The 24851-nt window shown below is 45.0% G+C and overlaps 2 protein-coding genes across 6 annotated transcripts in view; one reads left to right on the plus strand and one right to left on the minus strand.

The window, feature by feature from the left end:
• ANAPC16 (anaphase promoting complex subunit 16) lies at positions 1–24595 on the minus strand. Of its 4 annotated transcripts, none has more exons than XM_069980539.1 (4): positions 24492–24595; positions 8576–8727; positions 3370–3444; positions 1–415 (listed from the first exon to the last, which is right to left on the minus strand). In XM_069980539.1, the coding sequence occupies exons 1-4, from the start codon at positions 24494–24496 to the stop codon at positions 279–281; spliced, it is 369 nt and encodes a 122-aa protein (XP_069836640.1). In that variant the 5' UTR covers positions 24497–24595; the 3' UTR covers positions 1–278. The 4 variants fall into 4 exon arrangements, with proteins under 4 accessions (XP_069836640.1, XP_069836642.1, XP_069836644.1 ...); XM_069980541.1 differs by lacking the exon at positions 24492–24595 and adding an exon at positions 10586–10661; XM_069980543.1 differs by lacking the exon at positions 24492–24595 and adding an exon at positions 10490–10577.
• The window catches only part of ASCC1 (activating signal cointegrator 1 complex subunit 1), a 185569-nt gene continuing 171565 nt past the window's right edge, over positions 10848–24851 (plus strand). For both annotated transcript variants that reach the window (XR_011364260.1, XM_069980538.1), the window contains exons 1-4: positions 10848–10913; positions 12869–12993; positions 13172–13271; positions 24548–24645. Coding sequence is in view for 1 of the 2 variants with exons in the window: in XM_069980538.1 (XP_069836639.1) it covers positions 12882–12993; positions 13172–13271; positions 24548–24645 (310 nt within the window). In the remaining variant the exon portion in view is untranslated. The remainder of the gene's footprint in view (positions 10914–12868; positions 12994–13171; positions 13272–24547; positions 24646–24851) is intronic.

The following is a 24851-nucleotide window of genomic DNA, read 5'->3' on the forward strand; positions in this document are numbered from 1 at the left end:
TTAAACAAAAAATGACTTTTTATTGTATCCAGACCTGTAAACATTCTTCCATGTTCATCCGCCGCTTAGGTACATTGATAAACTTCTGAACAGGGCATAGATGGTGCAAGTACACATTTGTAGACTCAGCTACAATATAGTTCTTTACTTAATGGCCAACAACTGGGCACATGACATGTAATGCCGAGCCCTTTTAGTACTTCCTCATGGCCACATCATAAAAGATAACATTTGTTCCTTTTGTACTGTCAGACTTGGAAGTGGATGTGGGCTGTAGATTACTTTCCACCTGAAGATGGTGTGAAGCCAAGGAGCTGTTCAATTGGCGTGTATCTCCACTCATCTGCTTCCAACTCCTCCACCAATCCAGCCAACTTCTCCATTCGGGAGACTTGTTGATCTGAAAAGATGAGACCTAAACAAATGTTACTGCAATTAGGTCAGGATCCTCCCCTGTCTCTCAAGGTTGCTCCATGACTTCAGTTCATCTCTGTAGAGTGTCATAATAAATCACAGCCCCTGACTGGAACATACAGTCTTATCTGTGTATACACAGCGACATTTACAAGGCGTTCTTAAGCTGGTGACAAGCCGTCTGAGCAATCAAAAAAGTTAGAACGCTCTATATGTACCTTACTTTGTCTAAATGGTGAAGGCACAGATTATACCTGACTCAGAGTCCATAGCACTGTAAGGATCAAATAGGGCAATGACAGGACATTTAGAACGTTTCATTTTCTATTTAAAGTGGTAAAAGGGTAGTGCGGCGCTAAGCAATTATTCACAAAATAACACAGATTGCAAAGTTATACAACTTTGCAATGTATATTATGTTAGTGAATGGCCCCCTTCCCAGTGTTCCCCTCCACCCACGCTAAACCCAGAAGTGTGGTGCATTATACTCACCTGATTTGTGTCGACCCCCGGCCGCCATCTTGTGACAATAATGTAATCTTCGGAAGGCCAGCCGAACCGCTCCAGCCGTCCCTCGTGCCGGCCCCCTTCCGCTGCGTCATCAGCTGCTCAGCCGCGATTACCTGAGCATAACTAAGCTCAGCCAATGGCGGCTGAGCAGCTGATGACGCGGCAGACAGGGGCCGGCATGAAGGAGGGCTGGTGTGGTCCGGCTGGCCTCCCGAAGATGACGTCATTGTCCCCAGGATGGCGGCCGGGGTCGACACGAATCAGGTATGTATAGTGCACTACACTTTTGTAATGTGTGTTATTTTGTGAATAATTTTCTAACGCCGCACTACCCCTTTAAGCTAAATGCTTCTTTTTTTTTTAACAGCCTAAAACACTAATTAAAAGTTAAAACACTTCGTGCATACAAGGCAAAGGCAGATAAAATTATTTTGCCACTTAATGTTAATGTTCATTTATTACAAAAATTTATGTCATTGTTGGAATAAAATACTTTTTACAGCTTTTTATGTACTGATTTCTCTTTAATCATTTTTTTTGATAATACATTACTTTAGGGTATGTTCACACGTAACTGATCCGCAGCTGATTACTCTCTGCAGATCCCTGCCCTGTACACTTTATGGGCAGACAAACTCGCAGCGGGATGCACATCCCGCTGTATGTCAGTAGCCCGCCCCGTTAACCAGAGCGTATACTTCACCTGCTCCGGCTTGCTTTGGGGGTTCCCGGCACGTCCTGCTCGGCCAATCAGTGCACTGCCCCGCCGCAGCACACTGATTAGCTGAGCAGGATGTGAAGACATTGGTAGCCCCAAAGCAAGCCGGAGCGGGGAGCAGGTGAAGTATACACTCCAGCGGCGGAGGAGGTGGGGGAGGTGTTTTTAACAGGGCGGGTTGCTGACATACTCACAGCAGGATGTGCATCCCACTGCGAGTTTGTCTGCCCATAGTGTATAGGGAGAAATCTGCTGCGGCTCCGTTGCGTGAGAATGCACCCTTAATAAACTTATTTTACTCTGCAATATAACTTCATTAAAATTCCCTCACATCGGTCCTAAAGATCTTTATTATGCTAGATGTATTGACTACGCAACTAAAATCTTTCATGGTGTGTACAATAGCTGTAATGGAGGAAACATCCATCTTCTGGATGAAGCAACCTTTAGAATGGGCCTAAGCTACTCAGTGGTTTAAGACACTTGTGCCATGTTAATGTACCTTTACTTCTATGAGTCAGGCGAAGACAGTTTACATCCTTTTGCCCCAGGTATCAAAGAACAAAGCTTTACAAATGTCCATGGGAAGACAAGATCTCGTCTCCACACATTTAATTGTACCCATAAGGGATAGGTGTTAAATTGTGCTGCCCTCAAGGGAAGAAAAGAAATAAAAGAAGCAAAAAAACAGAGTTGATTCCTAGGTTTTCTTTTGTAGTGAGTCATAATACTAATAGGTAGGCTTGAGCTATCTAAAGGACAGAGGTGATTTATGTATCTTCCACAGAACATAGACATGAGCTAGTACTCGATGACAAAGCGCTATGAAGGAATTTTACAAAGCATGTGAATATAAAGTGGTATAAAATGTTATTATATGGAGCGATTATCTGCCGTAATATCGGCTGATAAAAGGGGTACTCTGGTATATAAAAAATAATAAACATGTTATACCTACCTCTCCATGCTGCCCCAATGTCCTCCTGCCTTGTCTCAGTGGTGTCTGCGATCAGCGGGGAACACAGACTTCTGAATACATCTCTGCAGTGACAGGCCCCTCTGCTAATCCCTGATCAATACGGGACATTGCCACAGGCAGTGAGTGACTGAGCGGCCTATTATTGCAGAGACGGGTTCGGAAGTGTCAGCTGCGGTCAGTGGGGGACACAGACTAGGCAGGAGGACAACAGGGGAGCATGGAGAGGTAAGCATAACTTTATCATTTTCTATATATGCCGGAATACTCTTTTACAGCATGGGCTGTACTGACATTACTATGTCCGTGCAGCCCTTGCTGCTCGATTAGTGAGCCGTGTAAAAGGTCTAGTAAGGGAGTGCTTATCTAGCGGATCGGTGCTCACTTACACTACACATGGAGCCGTGTGATATGGCCATTATTGTCACTTCAACTAACTTTTGACATGTCTTCGGACACAAAAACAACCTACATGTCTTCAGACATGTCAAAAGTTATTAAATCACACCAGATCTAACTTTTGTGACTGGCTGCCATCCCAAGATGCAGCTGGGAAAAACGCACTCTTCCTGGCTGTAATTATGCCTCTAAGCGTTCACCAATAGCTGCACAATATTGCCGATCAATCCAAGCAACACTGTGCGTCTACTGGCATTGATGAATACATGGGGTCGTTGTTTTGGCCACATGTGTTCCTAGGTTGTGAATATGCGGACTTACAACACAGATATTACAGGAATCTGTTACTTACCATGTTTCACCTGCTTTAGTGTAGATGCAACTTGGTAACTGAACACAGATTCACAAAGGAATCTCTCTGAGCCATCTGCAAACAAGAGAAAAAATAACTAAGCTATGTTCCATTTAACCGGAGTATATTACAGATTGAAAGATTTACATTGACCTCTACTGAAGTGTGACGGGCAAACAACAGGTTGTGGTATACATGTTTTTCAGTGCATGCCTATGGACTATTAATGCCAAGACATAGGCTGAATTGCCTTCTATAAATTTGCATGTGCACTGGACGTTTGCAATAGAAAGATAGATTGTGAGCCTTTGTGATGACTATGACTGATGATCACAGTCTGTACAGCAGCAATGCTTCTAGAAGTGAACAGCTCCATATTACAGCATCTAAATGCCATTATTTTATATTTGATATTATGATATGTGGAACCAATGAGAAATTATTCAAAACTAGTGCAATGGGAAGGTGTAACAGCAATGTTAAATGTCCTCAACCGTTTCTTATGTGAATGTCGTAATATTATATCTAAGGTAGGTAGAGAATACTTGGTAAATACAACTTTGGAGATTTAACACAATGAACTTCTACAATCTCTAAATGTCAACAGTGGCCATTCTTTACTATGTAGTTTTCCCTTACAGCTGATAAGAAAAACCTCTATGTCAACCAATGTTCAGGGTGACTATATGAATATATGGTGGCAGACATCAAAAGAAATAAGGACCAGACAGCTGGATTTCTACATCTGATCCTTTGTGACATAGTAGAAAAGTTGCCGTCAGAGGTGACTGCCATCAGCTTATTATCCTCACTCCATCTGTCAGCTCTACACCATGTTCAGAGCTACAGACAAACATATGAGCATATTAATGGTCCAAGCTCAAGTGTCAAAGAGGCTGTACTGAGCTGCAGCATGCATATCTCCTGCTTCCACCACCCCTCCCTTCTCTGTATGATTGATGTACAATGCTCAGTGTCAGAAGCCAAGCAGGGAGGGGTGGGGGATAGATGAGGCATGCATGCTGCATCTCAGCGCAGCAACCCTTGACCATAGAAGGAAAACATGATTTTATAACTTTGACTTTACACTTCATAGCTTTCATACTGCAGTAAGCTAAGAGATAGGTATCACTTGTTTTATCTACCTTTATGAGTTATCTGCTTATGTCTGCAGCACTGTGAATAATATAGAGCTAACAGATTCCCTATAAGAACACATGCATGCCTGAGCCAAGTGTACACCTCTAGGCTGGGTTCACACTATGTATATTTGAGGCTGTATTTGTGAGGCTGTATAGCAACCAAAACCAGGAGTGGATTGAAAACACAGAAAGGCTATGTTCACATAATGTTGTAATTGAGTGGATGGCCGTCATTTAATGGCAAATTTTTGCTGTTATTTTAAAACAACGGCTGTTATATTGAAATAATGGCAGTTATTTACCGTTATATGACGGCCATCCACTCAATTTCAACATTGTGTGAACAGAGCCTTTCTGTGTTTTCAATCCACTCCTGGTTTTGGTTGCTATGAGGACCTGACTTGAGGACCAAATACTGCCTGAAGTATACAGTGTGTGAACCCAGCCCTATAGTGTAACTGGGAGGGCAGGAAGAATAGCCATTTTACTCTGTATATCTAACAATGCCCTGCACATGCTGCCATCTGATTGCCTTTATCCTCTTCTCCTTCCATATTTACTATTGGCTTTAAAGAGAACCTATCACCTAAAAATCACTGTCCCTATTAAAGGTCCTCTCTCCCTAAGTCTATTCCTGAAGATACAGACTGCCTTTGCAGTCTGTATCTCATTCTTTACCTAATCCTCTTCTTCGGTGTAGTAATGCCGGGGCGCCGCCATCTTGATGACGTCACGCTGGAACGCACGTGCGTTCCAGCGTGACGTCATCAAGATGGCGGCGGCCGGCATTACTGCATCGGAACAAAGGAGTAGGTAAAGTATAAGATACAGACTGCAAATGCAGTCTGTATCTTATACTTTACCTAATCCACTTGTTCCGGTGGAGCAAGGCCGGTGCCGCCATCTTGATGACGTCACTTTGCGTTCCACCGCTGGAACGCAAGTGACGTATTCAAGATGGCGGCGGCCGGCCTTGCTGTACCGAACAAGAGGATGAGGTAAAGTATAAGATACAGACTGCAAAGGCAGTCTGTATCTTCATTTTGTCTATTTATGAAGATACAGACTGCCTTTGCAGTCTGTATCTTATACTTTACCCAATCCTCTTGTCCGCTGCCGGGCGCCGCCATCTTAATTTAGTCACTTGCGTTCCAGCGGTGGAACGCAAAGTGACGTCATCAATATGGCGGCGCGCCCTTTGCATTGCTGCCGCTCTGCATGACGGGAGCTTCCTGTCTCGCGCCAGCTCTTTTGAAAAGAGCCGGTGCGAGACAGGAAAGTAAAGTGTGTATATCTCAAAAATACAGTTATAAAAATAATTAAGTGTATTTGCAAATATTAATAAAATTTAAATGTACAGCTAATTAGCAAAAAAAAAAATTTTGAATTTCGGCCATGATTGGTTCTCTTTAAGCAATTTTTCATGTTGTATAAATCATGATGTCATAAAATAGTTTTTCTATTTATCTTTCTCATATATATATATATATATATATATATATATATATATATATATATATATATATATATATTCTAGTGTGTATGTAGGTTTATTATTACTTTGATGCAATTATTGGTGTGTTGTTTCCATGCAGGTGATAAACCTGTTATTGTTACATGTAGAACACATTTTTAAACAAAGTGTCAAACTTGTAAAACAAGGTGCAGCCCCTCCAAAAAAATAACACATTGCAACTTTATGCCAATTTGCTGAAATTTTGCTAGAGGTCTTTAATTCACCCTCACCACCACCAATTTAAGTAGCACAATAAAAACCTCCAACTGTTACTGCTGCCAGGGCAAGCTGGGAGTTGTGGTTTTGTACAGCTGGAGACCCACCATTGCTTTGGAAAATGCACTGGAGAATCTGCTAAACTGATGGAATTTACTGCTTATTCCCACTGACTTCATCATGAAGCCTCTGGCGCCATCTATTGGTAAAAAAGGCTATTATGGAGGAATTCTGTATTGTTGTTTTACTTGCTCTTTAGCCAGTTATCTTGTGTGGTTGCTTCACATCCCTTGCTGTATACAGTCATGGTTTCCACACATTGTACCAATAAAGGCTAAATAAACTTTGGTATGTACCTGTGTGAAACATTAATAGATCCGGATGTATTACCACACAAAAGTAATGATTCGCATGGCTCTGACCATTACGTCAGAAGAAGGAACAAACACTAATGTTTAGGGGTTTAAAATGGACTGGCAAAAATTATAGCATACAGTGAGGAAAATAAGCATTTCATGCACTGCCACAAAGAATGGAGAGGTGTATATTTTTTATTGTAGGTATACCGAAACTGTGAGGCAATCTATAAAAAAAATTCCGGAAAATCACATATGATTTTTAAATAATTAATTTGAATTTTATTGCATGAAATAAGTACTTGATCACCTACCAACCAGCAAGAATTCTGGATCTTACAGACCTGTTATTTTGTCTTTAACCAGCCCTCCTACTCTGCACTCATAATTGCACCTATTTGCATTTATGGAACTAAGGATTCCAAGGATAAAATTGTAGACCTGCACAAGACTGGGATGGACTACAGGACAAGAGTTTGCACAATTATTAGAAAATGGAAGAAACACAAGATGACTGCAAATCTTCCTCTGCCAGGGGCTCCATGCAAGATCTCGCCTCACGGGGTAAGGATGATTCTGAAAAAGGTCAGGAATCAGCCAAGAACTATGCAGGTCAATGAGGAGGGCTGGGTCCACAGTCTCAAATATTACCAATAGTAACAAACTACGCCATCATGGATTATATTCCTGCAGGGTACGCAAGGCCCCCCCCGCTCACACCAGCACATGTACATGCCTGTTTGAAGTTCGCCAATGACCATCTAGATAAGTCATGTCCAAATCTGGCCCGTGGTGCCACTATTTTTGGCCCGCCAGGCAATTCAGAGTTTGAATTACATCTGGCCCACCATGGCTACTATATAAAAGACTATATGGGAGGGCTGGCTACTATATAAAAGACTATGGGGGAGGGCTGGCTACTATATAAGAGACTATGGGGGAGGGCTGGCTACTATATAAGAGACTATGGGGGAGGGCTGGCTACTATATAAGAGACTATTGGGGGAGGGCTGGCTACTATATAAGAGACTATTGGGGGGGCTGGCTACTATATAAGAGACTATGGGGGAGGGCTGGCTACTATATAAGAGACTATTGGGGGGGCTGGCTACTATATGGGACATTTGGGGGGCTGGCTACTATATGGGACACTTGGGGGGCTGGCTACTATTTGGGCACTATTGGGAGGGCTGGCTAATATGTGGGGCAATTTTGGATGGGTTGGCTACAACATGGGGCAATATTGGGGGGGTTGGGTTGGCTATTACATGGGTTGGGGTTTTACTATATCATAGCAATTTGTCATGTCATTTATCACCAGTGCCAGGAACACTGCATTTGCGCTTCAATAATTTTCGAGGTGGGTCCACGACTTTTTTTAAAATTTTTAAATTTTGGCCCACTGTGTGCTTGACACCACTGAACTAGATTGTCCAGAGGAGGCATAGGATAAGGTCATGTGGTCAGATGAGACCAAAATAGAACCTTTTGGTATTAACTTTGGGGGGGGGGGTGCTTTTCTGCAAAGGTGACAGGACCACTGCACCGTACTGAAGGGAGGATGGATGGGGCCATGTTCACTCATCTCTGCTCTCTAGTGCCACCTATAGGTGATTATCCTGTAATGTAGATTGTACAGTGTTCTTAGATTGTGAGCTCTAGCAGGCAGGGCCCTCTCACAGGGTCTTGTACCAGTCTGCCATTTACCTTTATGTAATGTGTTGTTGATCTTGTAATGTTCCTGTTTGTTACCCCCTATCGCTTGTATAGCGTTCCGGAATTAAAGACGCTTTGTAAATAATAATGTCTAACAGAACTGTGCAACATAATTAAGAGGTTGTGGGAAAAGTTCTTTATGATTGTTGTTGCTTGAGAGCAGGGAATCTGTTTTGTACCAGAAATGTCAGGGAATGCAGCCACAGTATACACAGAAGAGCATTAAAATGTTACAAAACAAGAGAAACAGTGTCGCCTACCTTCCAGCATCTCCCCGGCAGCTTTTGGACAAGTGAAAAGAGCTTTCCTTGGTGGAGCCAAATCTGAAACACTAAAGCCAGATCCTGTAACTGAGCTCCCGCTCACACCACCAGCTGAAGAGGATGAAGACGAGGCAGCCATGACAGTCTGTCTGCAAGGAAAACAAATAGGGAGAGTTAAACAGTGATATAAAGACCTTTGTCAGTCAGCCACTGATGCAGACTCATGCATTTGGTGTTAAGCTTGGTATCTATGAGTTCTGGTTACTTCACATACTGTGTGTTTATATAAAGAAAGATGCTGTGTATATGTGAGGAAAAACCTGTACAATTTCTAATAATCTTTCTATATTAATGCCTCAATTTTTAACATCTCAGCCCCCCACTGATCAGTCCATTTTACCTGGAAAACCCCTTTAAAACCAGACCAGGGCCACATCTGAAACTAGCCCTACATTTGTGGTATATGTCAGCATCCAGCCAACCAGCATATACCACAGTCCATTCATTTCCATCTTTCAATGTAGACAAAAAAATGATCATTTCAGCACATCAATGAGCGTATACTAGACGACCACGCTTCTGTGTCTTCTAAAAACACAATATACTCTTGCCGCTGTTTTGCATGGAGTCACTTTTTGGCTACGTTCACACATAGTATATCTGTCAGTTCCACTCCCGAATTTGGTTAAAAAAGGAATTGACCAAAAGACTAATGGAAATACTATATTCCACTGGATGATTATCGTTCAGATTATCGCTAAATCGTTCTAATCTAAACGATAATTGTTCGTTTGAATAGCAGATAACGACTAACGACCGAACGAGAAATCTTTGATCGTTCAATAAGACCTGGACCTATTTTTATCGTTGCTCGTTCGCAAATCGTTCGCATTTAATAACGCAATAGCGACGACAAGACGACCACAAGAATGATCATAAGTAACGATCATCATTCCATGTAAATGGGTGAACGATTTCAGGTCTTTCGTAATAGCGGTTGTTTGGATCGTTTATCGTTAACGATTATGCGAATGATAATCGTCCCGTGCAATAGGGCCCTTAGACTATGTTTGGCACAATAAAATCAAGGATCCTGAGGGTGCATGCATTTGCTGCATTTACGATGGACTGAAGAGTGCAGAGTTTAGGAAGGGGAGGACCAAGACCTATGAGTAATACAACATTCATACGTCCGTTGTTCTGTTCGCAACTTACATTAGAGTAAGCGAGGTTAAAGGAGTTGTCCAGCGAAAATCTTTTTCTTTCAAATCAACTGGTGTCATAAAGTTATATAGATTTGTAATTTACTTCTATTAAAAAATCTCAAGTCTTCCCATCCGCTGTTTGCAAAAGAGATCTGAAAATAATGATCATGTTCATTATTTTGATGTCCGCGGTAAAAACGTCCGTTATTCAATGCGTTGTGTGCATTGGACGTCCGTCTTCCCATGGACTTCAGTCGCCATTACAGTCAGTTAAACGTTTTTTTAAATATCAAAATCGGCCGCCTTTACTCTATTTTTGACGTTGTGTGAACATAGCCTTACAGTGCAGCTCCTCAGCTGTGTGACCTGGAAGCAATGGTCAGATCTGCAGCATACAGCTGACATTTGTGACAATGTATCAGTCCAGGTCAGAAAGCTTTGTGCTGTTGCTCAGCAGACAGAGCAGACTGATACACTGTAACAAATCCTCAGCTGGGCCAGATACGTCATAGCATGTAATAAGGCGTAATGAGGGGCGGATAATGTCAGCTCAGGAGCAGCCTGCAGTGAGGTGACACAATGTGACGCAGCAGCAGCTGTAACAGTGATTGCTGGACACATCCTGCAGCCGGGGGCCACAGACAGGAGAGGGCCCCCATAGTAAGCCTCCGCAGTGGTCTCCTGGCTCAGCGGCATGCACTCTTACCCCGGCAGCCACCGCAGCACTCGGGGGAGTGTATGAGAGGGGGTCGGTTCTGCTATGCTTGTGGGTAGTGAGGAGTTAACCCCTGGCCCCTCTGACCTGGTTTGCTGCGGCCCCGCTCCGGCTCACACACCAGCAATCGCAGCTCCGAGTGCGCAACGTACGATGACGTCATCGCGTCTGCGTCCCAATGCCGCCATATTCAGTATGGGCAAAGGGAAAATCTCGCCGTTTCATACAAATTATAATGCACAACGCACAAAACTTACAAACACTCCACAGCAGCTACAAACAATATATGAAAGTATAGAAAACAAGTCCCGCAAATTACGTTTCTTGTTTCCTTCCAGCAACAAATATGGCGGCACGGTATTCTCTGGTTAGCTTCCGGCTCACGGATATGACGTGGTGGCTACGTAATAAACTGGTAAGCATGTGTGGGCAATGTATGGTGTGTTGGGGGCTTAGGTGGCGGGATGTTAGTGATAGGGGGTTATGTTTGGACTAGGCTGAAAATTAAAGGACATGTTCACGTATGAGCCAGCTCCTTTGTAAACGTCTCACTGAGCCTACTGTTTATCTTATAGCACATTGCTCTCTATTGTTCCCTGTTATCAGCCATTCCAGGCTGGGATGATGAGGGTTGTAGTGATCTTCACTGGGACCATAGAAGCCTGCAGGAAATGTCCTGCCTGTATTACTGCCCATTAGATCCCAAGCTATAATCCTATCACTCTCATGCTGGCTTCTCCGCACTGCAATGGCCTGCACTGAAAGATCTCTTCCTATACCCACACAGGGGGAGAGCTAGCAAGCAATGCTGTAGGGGTGGAGAGAAGCCACCAGGGCCCGCCCCCATGACTAATGGTTCAGGCAGTATGAAAGGGATGACAGGTTCCCAAGTTTCCTACCTTTTACTGCATGTATTATCACTAAAATATCCGCTGCCATCTGAATTGCTGCTGCATATTTCACGTCATATTTTGCATCTTGGGGGCATCCATTGTAACAACCTTTATTGTGACTTCATTGTATCACATTTCTTTTTAAGGGTGCATGCACACTGTGGAATGGTGACTGATAACCCGCCGCACATTCCATAGCTCGCACCCACCGGCGGACTGATGCGGATGCGCACATCTCCGCCCGTGTCATAGACTCCATTCTATGGACGGGTTGATTCCATTGTCTGTCCAAAGAATGATCATGATCATTCTTTGGACGAAGGGCGGAATCCGCCCGTCCATAGAATAGAGTCTATGACACGGGCGGAGATGTGCGCATCCGCATCAGTCCGCCGGTGGGTGCGAGCTATGGAATGTGCTCCACAGTAGGACAATTTTCTGCTGTATGTAGATGAGATTCTAGTAATTCCATCTACTTTACAGGAGATACACAGAAGATCCATTCAATGTGCATTTATCCTGTACAGGTTGTCTGGGAGTATGGGCATATTGCACTGTGGATGGCTACACATTGGAATTAAATATAATAAATCATTATAAATGAGGCCAATTCCACCACTGAGCATCACTTATATACTGCAGTTGAAAGGGCGATTTTTAAATAAAGTCCAAGGGGGACATGTATCTAGCGGCGATTTGTGTTTTTTTGGCGGAAAGTGCACATTTGTAAATGATTTTATTTGCAATTGGCCGATTTGCGAATAAAATATTCGGAACGGGGGGGGGGGGGGGCGCGGACTCAGAGTCCTCGCAATTCATTATTGTTTTCACACTAAGATACTCAGAAAACCTACTCCAGCTCTCAGCTGGCGTAGGTTTTCTGCCATGCGCACCAGCACGCACAGGATTTATGTAGACGCAGTCCGCCTCTGCATAGATCTCCGTAGTGCCGGAGCTGCGGGGACATTTTTAAGTCCGGCAGAGAAAATGTTGGACTTAATAAATGTCCCCCCAAGTCTATATTCCTAGTTTAATATATGACTACTCCTGGGTCACCCATACCTATTATAGGCATAGTCTCCTTTCTTTATAGTAGATTTTAAGGGTAGTTCATAAAAAAACGTACTTTTTATAAAAAAAATTTAAAGTCTTCTAGTACTTATCAGCTGCTTTACGTCCTGCAGAAAGTGGTGTATTCTTTCCAGCCTGACAGTGCTCTCTGCTGCCACCTCTGTCCGTTACAGGAACTGTCCACAGCAATAGCAAATCCCCATAGAAAACCCTCTTTTGATCTCCAGACTAGAAAGAGTACCACTTCATGCAGGACATACAGCAGCGGTTAAGTACTGGAAGACTTGAGATTTTTTAATTGAAGTAAATAACAAATCTTGCACCAGTTGATTTGCTGAACTACCCCTTTAATGAAATGACCACCACATACACAATGTTATGAGCTTTGCTTTGTGTCTACTTCTAGATACATCATAGTAATGGAGGTTTTGCGTCCCACCCTAATCAGCATTGGAGGTCGTATATACAGGAAGAACACAGTGCATGAGGCAACCTACCAGAATGAGGAAGAGGAAGATGATTTTTATAAGGGTAATGTATCACTAACTTTTTGTATGTGGCTGGATTCACACAGTATTTTGGTCCTTATTTAGCCAAAACCAGCAACAGAACCAACATAATAAAACTGTATTGGAAAGATTAGAACCGGCTGTTTAAAAATACTGATTACAATAAATTGAGCCTTATTCTGATGTATCTTTCCCTTCAGAGTCCATGCAGTGTTTAGATGAGCCATGTGATGACTACATGATTGAGGAGACTGAGAAGGGTTACCAGTGCTCCATAAATCTTCCCAGCCAGCTTTTCAAGTGAGTATTTCTATTTTTTCAATATCTATTTTATTAATGTTAAGTTAGTTTTACACAGGCTTAGGCTGGGTTTACACACGGTATATTTCAGGCAGTATTTGGTCCTCATGTCAGGTCCTCACAGCAACCAAAACCAGGCGTGGATTGAAAGCACAGAAAGGCTCTGTTCACATATTGTTGTAATTAAGTGGATGGCCGTCAGGGGTAGTGCGGCGGTAAAGAATTATTCACAGAATAACACACATTACAAAGTTATACAACTTTGTAATGTATGTTATGTCTGTGAATGGCCCTCTTCCCCGTGTCCCACCACCCCCACCCGTGTACCCGGAAGTGTGGTGCGCTATACATACCTGTCACGTGCCGACTCGTCTCCGATCTTCAGGCTATGTCGTCTCTTCAGCGTCATCAGATGCTCAGTCGCGATTAGCTGAGCACAGTTTGGCTCAGCCAATCGCGGCTGAGCAGCTGATGACGCGGCCGCGTCATCGGCTGCTCAGCCGCGATTGGCTGAGCACAGTTATGTGCGGTGACGCGGCAGAGGGCGGCTGGCACTCAGGACGTTCGGAGGGATTCGGCCCGGCCTTCCGAAGACGACATAGCAGACTGAAGATCGGAGACGAGTTGGCACGTGACAGGTTTGTATAGCGCACCACACTTCTGGGTACACGGGTGGGGGTGGGGGGACACGGGAAGGGGGCGATTCACAGACATAACATACATTACAAAGTTGTATAACTTTGTAATGTGTGTTATTCTGTGAATAATTGTTTACCGCCGCACTACCCCTTTAGGGTACAAACCCACACACCGTATATGCAGCGTATTTACTACTGCGATACGCAGCAAATACGCAGCAAATACGCAGCAGATTAGATCTAAATAACTGAACACAGCATCAAATCTTCACCTTCACATCTGCTGCGTATTTGCTGCGTATTTGCTGCGTTTTTTGCTGCGTATACGGTGTGTGGGTTTATACCCTTAATGGCAAATATTTGCTGTTATTTTAAAACAACGGCTGTTACTGTTATATGGCGGCCATCCACTCAATTTCACCATTGTGTGAACAGATCCTTTCTGTCTTTTTAATCCACTCCTGGTTTTGGTTGTTATGAGGACCTGACATGAGGACCAAATACTGCCTGAAATATACTGTGTGTGAACCCAGCCTTAACCCCTTAACGACATCGGGCGTAAACTTACGCCCTCGCGCCCTGGTACTTGGCGCATCAGGGCGTAAATTTACGCCCGATGTTTCCCCGATCGCTGCGTGTTCACACACAGCGGTCGGGGAAGATGGCCTGCTATAAATCATAGCAGGCCATCTTAGCTTCACGGCACGGGGGGTGGTTAACACCCCCCGTGCTTACGATCGCCGCTATAGGCTGATCAATTCAGATCAGCCAATAGCGGCGATCGGAACCTTTCCGGGTCATCGGCGACCCGATGACCCGGAAAAAAATGGCGGTCGGTGCTGTCCGAGGACGGCACCGACCGCCATTACTGTAAAAAGTAATGGTGATCGCCGTGCCACCGGCCCGATCGCCGTGAACGGCCGGCCGGTACCGGCCGGCCATTCACGGCGATCGGGCCGGTGGCACGGCGATCAGAGTCCCACAATATAGTAAATACCTGCCCTGGACCCCTCAGCTAGGTAGCCGAGGGGTCCAGAGCAGGTATTTGTACATTACTCACCTGTCCCGGGCTCCTGATCGGCGTCTTCCGGGTTCGCGGCATCCTCGTCTTCGTTCGGGTCTTCGGCTTCTTCCGTGACGTCACGTTCGGCTTCTCTCGGCTATTTTCGGCTCCAGCGTCGGCTCTTTCCGTATTTTGCGCTCTGCTGTCCTCTAGCGGATGATATGTGTAATACACTTATCAGCAGCTACAGGGATGTTCAAATGTAGAAATTTATTTATTTTTTTTTTTCTATTTTCCGCACCCTATCGCCGCTGAGTGTTGATCAGCATCGCACGAAAGTGCGCTGCTAATCAGCAACTCCTCCTTTTTGGCGTAGGGTGTTTTTTTTCTATATTCTACTGCCACGGTCTGCTTATAAGTGCCGCACATAAGTGCGGCATTTATCAGCAACTCCTTTGTTGGCGTAGGTTTTTTTTTTATACTTACTGTAAAAAAACACGTAAAAAACACTACATTACACCACACTACATTGAATAAAGTTTGACACTACACCACTACATACCCCATATACCAATCCCCGTATAAAGATGGCCCCCAGGGTGTTTTCGGCGTCAGAGGGATACGTTATTATTACCTCCGACACCGAAACAGCCAGTGAGGATGAATGGGGGGTCCTTCGTTCCTCCATTCATCCTCATCATCCTCATCCTCCAATGACGTATCTGGGGGTAGCGTAGCGTACGCTGCCCCCAGACACATCTTTTCCGCCAGTACCGTCCCAATAAGAGATGACGGTATGGTGTGAAATTCTACAAACTCTGTGAGCGTGCCTTAGGGTACACTTACAGATTTCGGGTACGTGCACACTGCGGAATGGCGAAGGATAACCCTTTGTGCATTCCACAGCTGGCACCCGCCGGCGGACTGATGCAGGCATGTGTCTCCACCCGTGTCATAGAATCCATTCTATGCACGGGCGGATTCCATCGTCCATCCAAAGAATGAACACGTTGGACGGAGAGCGGAATCCGCCCGTGCATAGAATGGAGTCTATGACACGTGTGGAGACGTGCGCCTGCATCAGTCCGCCGGTGGGTGCCAGCTGTGGAATGCACGAAGGGTTATCTGTCGCGATTCCGCAGTGTGCATGTACCCTTAGAGTGTATGTAGGAAGGGACACCCGAATCCAGCCCCCAGATGCCCCCTCCCCCCCCATCCTTGGAGTTAGTGGGGAGATCGTCCGGGAACTGATCTTCCCACTGCTGGATAAAGGTCACCACCTGTACGGGGATAACTTTTATACCAGCGCCCCCTCCTCTGGTCTCTCGCTGCCCTGTAGCTTGCGGCACGATCCGAACATATCAGAAGCAGTAATAGCGCCCTAATATTTAGCAGCCATGGAGCGGACCCAGCGCTTCTGGATATGAAGGACCCCGTATCGCACCAGGGCAACATTTTCCAGGTGACGTCCCCCACACTGGAGAACAGGAGACCCCAGAAGAAGTGCAGAGTGTGGCGTAACAGGGGGATCAGGAAGGACACCATTTTCCAGTGTGACGCCTGTCCTGATCACCCCGGCCTCTGCATACTGGATCGCTTCAAGGCGTACTACACGTCATTGGGGTTCTACATTATCTAAATTCTGTCCCTTATTCCTATTTCAGGGGTCACGTTGATCCAGGGATTATTCTGATCGCCATTATGGAGTCAGGAAGGAATTTTTCCCCTGTGATGAGGCTACTGTCGTCTGCCTTAAGAGGGTTTTTTGCCTTCCTCTGGATCAACACAGGTTGAATTTGATGGACACCTGTCATTTCCAACCTTATAAACTAATAATTGGCCTAATACCCCCAAATAAATTAGAATTGTCCCTTTTCCCCAGCTAAGTAGGTATGGCTGCCATTTCCATTAGAGGATGCCATGTCGCAATTACAAAGCCTCTGTGCGGCCAGGACAGTAGAAACCCCCCACAAGTGACCCCATTCTGGAAACTACACCCCATAAGGAATCTAACAAGGGGGGCAGTGGGGATATGGCCCCCTGGTGACGGCCACATTTGGGACGTGAAAATGAAAAAAAATTGTATTTTTTATTTTCTCGGCACATGTTCTACGTAAGTGCCCGTCACCAGTGGGGTCCATATGCTCACTGCACCCCTTGTTAGATTCCTTATGGGGTGTAGTTTCCAGAATGGGGTCACTTGTCGGGGGTTTCTACTGTCCTGGCAGCACAGGAGCTTTGTAATTGCGACATGGCCTCCATCCTCCATTCCAGCCTCTAAATGGCGCTCTGTCCCTTTGGTGACTTGCCCTGTGCCCATATGGCACATTATGTCCACATGTGGGGTATTTTCGTACTCAGGGGACACTACCCTACACGTTTTGTGTTCATTTTCTTTTTTAACCCCTTGTGGAAATGGAAAAAAATCAAGGCTAGACCAACATTTAGTGTAATTTTTGTAAAATTTTTACTCTAAATCATTAATCTTGTCATGTTTTTTCATTTTCACAAGGGGTTAAAAGATAAAAAAAAACATTTAATGTGTAGAGCAATTTCCCCTGAGTACGGAAATACCCCACATGTGGACATAAAGCGCCATGCGGGTGCAGGGTAAGCCTCCGAAGGGAAGAAGCGCCATTTGGTTTTTGAAGGCTGGATTTGGATGGAATGGATTTCGAGGGGCCATGTTGCATTCAAAAGGCCCCTGTGTTGCCAAGACAGTTGAAACCCCCCACAAGTGACCCCATTATGGAAACTGCACCCCTCAAGGAATGTAACAAGGGGTGTAGTGAGCATATGGACCCCACTGGTGACGGACACAAATGTGGAACAATGTGGCGTGAAAATGAAATATTACATTTTTTACACTATAATGTTGGTTTAGCCTTGAATATATCATTTTCACAAGGGGTTAAAAGAGGAGAAAAAAAACAAAATGTGTAGCGCAATTTCCCCCGAGTCCGTAAATACCCCACATGTGGACATAAAGCGCCATGCGGGTGCAGGGTAAGCCTCCGAAGGGAAGGAGCACCATTTCGTTTTTGAAGGCTGGATTTGGATGGAATGGATTTCGAGGGGCCATGTTGCATTCAAAAGGCCTCTGTGTTGCCAAGACAGTTGAAACCCCCCACAAGTGACCCCATTATGGAAACTACACCCCTCAGGGAATGTAACAAGGGGTGTAGTGAGCATATGGACCCCACTGGTGACGGGCACAAATGTGGAACAATGTGGCGTGAAAATGAAATATTACATTTTTTACACTATAATGTTGGTTTAGCCTTGAATTTATCATTTTCACAAGGGGTTAAAAGAGAAAAAAACACACAATATGTGTAGAGCAATTTCCCCCGAGTCCGTAAATACCCCACATGTGGACATAAAGCGCCATGTGGGCGCAGGGCAAGCCTCCGAAGGGAAGGAGCGCCATTTGGATTTTGGAGGTTGGATTTGGCTAGAATGGATGATGAACGCCATGTCGCATTTACAGAGCCCTCCTGCTGCCAAAACACTGGAAACCCCCCACAAGTGACCCCATTCTGGAAACTGCACCCCTCAAGGAATCTAACAAGGGGTGCAGTGAGGATATGGACCCCTTGATGACGGGCACATTTGTGCCATGAAAGTGAAAAAATGAAATTTTTCCCTTTCACGTCACATTGTTCCACATTTGTGCCCGTCACCAGTGGGGTCCATATGCTCACTGCACCCCTTGTTAGATTCCTTGAGGGGTGTAGTTTCCAGAATGGAATCACTTGTGGGGGTATCCAGTGTTTTGGCAGCACGAGGGCTCTGTAAATGCGACATGGCCCTTGAAATCCTTTTCAGTGAAATTCAGCTTCCAAAAGCCAATTGGCGCTCCTTCCCTTTGGAGGCTCGTCCTGCGCCCCCTTGGCACTCTATCGCCACATGTGGGGTATTTCCGTACTCGGGAGAAACTGCGCTACACATTTTTTGTCTTTTTTTGCCTCTTATCCCTTTAAGAAAATGAAAAATTGAAGGCTAGAACAACGTTTTAGTGTAAAAAATAAATTTTTCTTTTTTCACGCCATATTGTTCGGAAAATCTGTGAAGCACCTGTGGGGTCCAGATGCTCACCGCACCCCTTGTTACATTCCTTGAGGGGTGTAGTTTTCTAAATGGTGTCCCTTTAGGGGTGTTTTTTAGGTTTTGACACCCCAGAGCCTCTGCCAACCTGAAGTGGTACAGTCAAAAATGACCAAATATAACGGAGGCGTTGAAATTCACTAGGCGCTCCCTTATATCTGAGGCTTGTGGTTGCGTCAAATAGCGCAATAGGGCCACATATGGGGTATTTCTATAAACTGCAGAAACGGGGCAATAATTATTGGGGTGCATTTCTCTGGTAATAGGTTTATAATTATGAAAAATATTGGATTACAATAAAATCTCTGCACAGAAAATTAAAATTTTCAAATTCCTTACACACTTGGCTTTTATTTCTGTGACTCCCCTAAAGGGTTAAAACACTTTCTGGATATGCTTTTGCAGAGTTTGGGGGGTGCAGTTTCTGAAATGGGGTGCTTTGTGGGGCTTTCTAACATACAGGCCCCTCAAATACACTTTAAACCTGAACAGGTCCCTAAAAATATCTGATTTTGAAATTTTACTGAAAATTTGGAAATTTGCTGCTAATGTTTTAAGCTTCCTATCGTCTAAAAAAAATGAAAGATAGTTTAATAAATGCCGCCAACATAAAGTAGACATGTTGCTAATGCTATTTAATATATAATTTATGTGGTATAACCACTTTCTGTATACGCAAAGAAGTTTCAAAGTTGGAAAAATGCATTTTTTCACATTTTTTCACATTATTTGGGTTTTTTTCATAAAGATTTGTTATGAGTATCGACTCCAATTTACCAGAAATGTAAAGTACAATATGTCACGAGAAAACAATCTCAGAATCAGCCGGATAGGTAAAAGCATCCCGAAGTTATTAATGACTAAAGTGACACTGGTCATATTCATAAAATTTGTCTCTGTCATTAAGGCCATTTCAGGCTCTGTCCTTAAGGGGTTAATATTAACAGGCAGGAACCCTTAAGGTTCGCATACACCTAATACTTACCCCATGGTTGGCCTTACCCACCACTTGGTTGGGATATGGTATATGAGCTTCTCCCAACACACCATGATAAATGATGTTGGTGGTTATAGGGATTGGGTGTGTTGGAAAATCACCACCTGACCGCTTTGTTCTGGGAGAGATAAGCTGTAGCCAGAGCTCCCTGACTGCTCCCTCATAGAGATCACAGGATCCCCTGTGCTAAATGTTCAAGTGTAATTGGAGGATGGGATAGATAACTGATGGCCAGATCCTTTGGCGGTCAATTATTGAAGGTGTATGGCCACTTTTACTAACAATAATTGTCCCATAATGCTGCGTTTACACGTAACAATTATCGTGCGAATTTGCGCGATAACGATCGAATTCGAACAATAATCGTACGTTTAAATGCAGTGAACGATCAAACGACGAATCGACAAATCGTCGTTCGCCAAAAATTTGCGGATCGTTCCGTGTAAACAGTCGTTCGCCGATTTAATCAATGTGTGAAATAGGCTTAAGCGATCGCAAAACGAATTTTCCGTACGATATACCGTACCGTCTAAACGGTGATCGTTATGAAAAAAAAATCGTTACTCCGACATCGTTAATCGTACGATCGGGCCAATTATCGTTTTGTGTAAACGCAGCATAAGAGGGCAAGCGATCAGCAATTGAAGAGGAATTTTCTTGTTGATCAGCTGATCAGATCTTGCAGACATTAAAGTCATCGGTAGTTGCCTGCACATCTTCCCGTGTAAAGTGGAGGCGACTATCATGACATTTATCGATTGAGCGATTGATTGAGCCTCAGCACACAAGACCTGATCCTTAAAGCGTAACTGTCATTTCAGGGTAATTTTTCTGAAAACATAAAATATCAATAGTACAAGCGATTTTAAGATGCCTGATGAAGAGGGGATTGCACCCTCGAAACGCGTTGCATCAAATAAAAGCCTGAATTTGACTTCACACCAGTGCCAGGAGTTCTCTTCATTCAGAGAAGTTACAGGGGAACGTGGCCGGTGTTCCAATAGGGGTGGTTGCGCCAGACAAATCCCACCAACCTCTTCCGTTTACCACTATTGTGATTGACACCGAGGATCCACTTTGGAGAATCGGAAGGTGGAAGGCAGCATCCCCCGTTGATCCAGAGCTCTTATTAGAGTCGTGCCTAATTGTGTACGACCCACTCAGGTGAGCGTGCATTTGCACACATATGCATGTTTCTCCAAAGTGTGTTTTGACCTGCACATGCAGCGCCGTTTGTGTGTTTTTTTTCTTTGCATGTACAAGCGATTTTAAGAAACTCTGTAATAGGTTTTATGTACTAAAAGAGTTTCCTTCTGGACTGAAAAAGCAATCTCCCAGCCTCCCCCCTCACATCAAATGAAGCAGGATTTCTGTCTCCATCATGTGGCTATGGAGAGGGGAGGGGCTGTTAGGAGTGACTGAGCACGGAGGATTTCTGCACAGCACAACACCCTGCAATCTTCTCTCAGTAAGTTCATAGATAAGCACTGACCTTTCTGACACCTGAATCCTGAGGTTTAGGTGCCCAGAGAGTCTACAAACAGCTGACCTTCATGTCACCTCTTCCTGCTCCCTCATCTCCCTCAGCCCCTCCCCCCTTCATAGGCTTAGGGCCCTATTCCACGGGACGATTATCGTTTGGATAATCGTTAACGATTAACGATCTCAAACGACCGCTATTGCGAAAGACCTGAAAACGTTCACTCATTTCCATGGAACGATAATCGTTACTTATGATCCTAATTGCGATCGTTTCTCTTCGCTATTTATTCGCTATTGCGTTCGTATCTATTGAGAACGACCGAACGATGTCTTATTCAATGCGAACGATTTGCGAACGAGCAACGATAAAAATAGGTCCAGGTCTTATTAAACGATCAACGATTTCTCGTTCGGTCGTTAATCGTTAACTGCATTTCAACAGAACGATTATCGTTCAGATTCGAACGATTTAACGATAATCTGAACGATAATCGTCCCGTGGAATAGGGCCCTTACAATGGAGAGAGCAGAGCCCGTCTTCACTGGCTTCTCTGTAATGAAGACGTGTTTGCCTGATAATGCACAGATAAGAAGTCAGAGGGGGAGGCTGGGAGATTGCTTCTTGAGTACAGAAGGAGGCTTTTTTGGCTGATGAAACCTATTACAGAGTTACTTAAAATCGCTTATACTACTGATTTCTGCAATAAAAAAAAACATGACAGTTACGCTTTAAGGAGAGGTCTGGTGATTTGAAAAAATTTTCATCCGGCAGGGGGAACATAAACAATCGCAACTCACCTTTATCTGTGCCGCTGCACCGCTGTATTGCCGCCCTGGGACCCCTGCTGGGCTCCGGGATCTCCTGCACAGCCAATGTCACAACCCAGTTGATGGACTGAACACTCAGCCAGTCAGTGACTAGGGCAGGACCAGGGGCGTTGCTAGGGTCCTAAGACATCCGGGGCACGGGCCCTCGAGTGTCGTCGTAAGCGGTTAGTGAAGGAGCCCAGTGCAGAGGCTAGTAACCCCAATGACCGCTCTATTAGCCCAGCTCTATTGTCGCCACTCATAATAACTGCGGCTAAGCAGACACAGACAGCTCCTTCACAGCTCCCCCTGTACACACAGCCTCTGGGAGGTCTACCCTAGCCCCTATCCACTAGGCCAGTGTTTCCCAATCTTTTCTACCTCAGGGAACTCCAGGGAACCAGATAACGGTCTACAAAATGCAGAAAACTCATTCAGTGACTCACAGGTGACGTCTTCTTTGATCTGAGTTGTTCTCTTTCCCTTTTCCTCTCCATTCGGCTCCGGCCTCCATGATGATTTCTTCCAGCTGCAATTCATCTCTTTAGAACCTGCCAGACAACAATATTAGGCTCTGCACTTTTCCTTCAACTTCCTCCCATTTCCCCCTCCTATAGGCTCCTATACAGTAGTAATTCCACTGCTTGGTGTCAGTGAGTAGGTAGGATCCTCTGCTGTGCCCCTGAATAGTAATAATGTCCAGTGTTGTGCCCCATAGTAATAATGCCTCCCACTGTATTACCCCACATTGTAAAATGTCCCCTTACTGTGCACCCTTATATAGTAATAATTCCCCTGCTGTGCCCCCATATAGTAATAATGCCTCCTGCTGTGCCCCAATATAATAATAATGCCTCCTGCTGTGCCCAATATAGTAATAATGCCTCCTGCTGTGCCCAATATAGTAATAATGCCTTCTGCTGTGCTCTCCATATAGTAATAACGTCTCCTGCTGTGCCCCCATAAAGTAATAATGCCCCCTCTGCTGTGCCCTCCATATAGTAATAATGCGCCTGCTGTGCCCTCCATATAGTAATAACGTCTCCTGTTGTGCCCTCCATATAGTAATAATGTCCCCTGCTATGCCCCCATATAGTAATTATGCGCCTGCTGTCCCCCCATATAGTAATAATGTCTCTTTCTGTGCCCCCTATATTGTAATAATATGCCTGCTGTACCCACCATAGTAATAAAGTTCCCCCCTACACACACACACACTACCCCACCTGACCCCCACCACACACACACTATCCCATCTGACCCCCACCACACACAGACACATACTACCCCAAGTGACCCCCCCACGCACACACTATCTCACCTGAACCTCATCCTTCCCCACCACACCTCACCAGACCCTCTCCACACACACTACCTCACCTGACCCCCTCCCATACACACACATTACCCCACCTGGGCCCCATCTTAACGGCCCCCCCCCCCCCCAACACACACACTCTATCTCACTTGAGCCCCCGCCTCCCCAGGTTACAATACTCACCAACGGCAAAGAAGTGCGGCAGGGCAGGAGTTCGCCACCTATAGGACCGCCGGGTGACTTTGTGAAGCGCGTGTCCGTGGCAGGAGAGAGGCTGGCCAGGAGTGTAGCGCCACCCCGACGCACGCATACAATTGACAAGTAACTTCACTGATGCCTCGTCTGAGCGGTACATGAGGGCGGGCAGGGGAGAGGCTGTGCAGGAGCGTTACACCGCCGCGGCGCACGCATCCACTGCACAGGTGACTTCACTGATGCTGCGTCTGAGCGGTATGTGATGCGGGCAGGAGAGAGGTTGTGCAGGAGCTGACCCGCACCTTGCCCGCCCTCACGTACCGCTCAGACGCTGCATCAGTGGCTAGGGATGAGAGGCAGCGGCTGCTGTTAATAGGCGCTGGCAGTGAGTCCGGACGAAATAACTTTCAGGGCCAAGCATAATTTATTCGGGGCTTGGGCCCCAAATGATTATGCCTAGCGACGCCACTGGGCAGGACACTGGTTGGCTGAGAGTGCAAGGAAAATGCCTTCCAGCGGGGGTCGTGTGGAGGTGCGCAGCACATCGCATGGAATCAATGTTACAGACTGAATTTCAAGCGGCGTCCATGGCCACTTTTACTTAGTGTGAACGGGCCATAATGATTTCACCACACGGGTACAAAGAAAACAAGAACACCTAATATGTATTCACCTCATGTCTGTTAAATGTGCAATCCTTTTCCAATTCTTTTCTCATCTGTGTTTTAGGTACATAATAGGCAAAAAAGGGGAGACCAGGAGAAATCTGGAGTCAGACACTCGCACCTCAATCAGTATTCCTAGACAGGGGATGGAAGGAGAAATTGGTAAGACTTACTTCTAATTGTAACTGTAAATTCTGAGTATTATCTGCTTCATCTGCTGCATATCTTACTATACTACTATTTCATGATGGTTTAGCCACTTTAGTTTTAATGCAATTATTGAACCAAATCAAGAAGTGAATCCTTGTATACAGTATTCCTGTTTCTTTTCGATTCATTCTTGGCTTTAGCTAAAATGCTGCATTAAC

Source organism: Dendropsophus ebraccatus, chromosome 8 (assembly GCF_027789765.1).
Source record: "Dendropsophus ebraccatus isolate aDenEbr1 chromosome 8, aDenEbr1.pat, whole genome shotgun sequence".
Taxonomy (NCBI): Eukaryota; Metazoa; Chordata; class Amphibia; order Anura; family Hylidae; genus Dendropsophus; species Dendropsophus ebraccatus.

Bases quoted from the DNA above. Each gene is read 5' to 3' on its own strand.
- ANAPC16 (XM_069980539.1), bottom strand. The intron at 3,445-8,575 runs GTAGGCGACACT...TCTTGTTTGCAG, and splicing joins TGCCGGGGAGATGCTGGAAG to ATGGCTCAGAGAGATTCCTT. The intron at 416-3,369 runs GTAAGTAACAGA...ACATTTGTTTAG, and splicing joins ACTAAAGCAGGTGAAACATG to GTCTCATCTTTTCAGATCAA.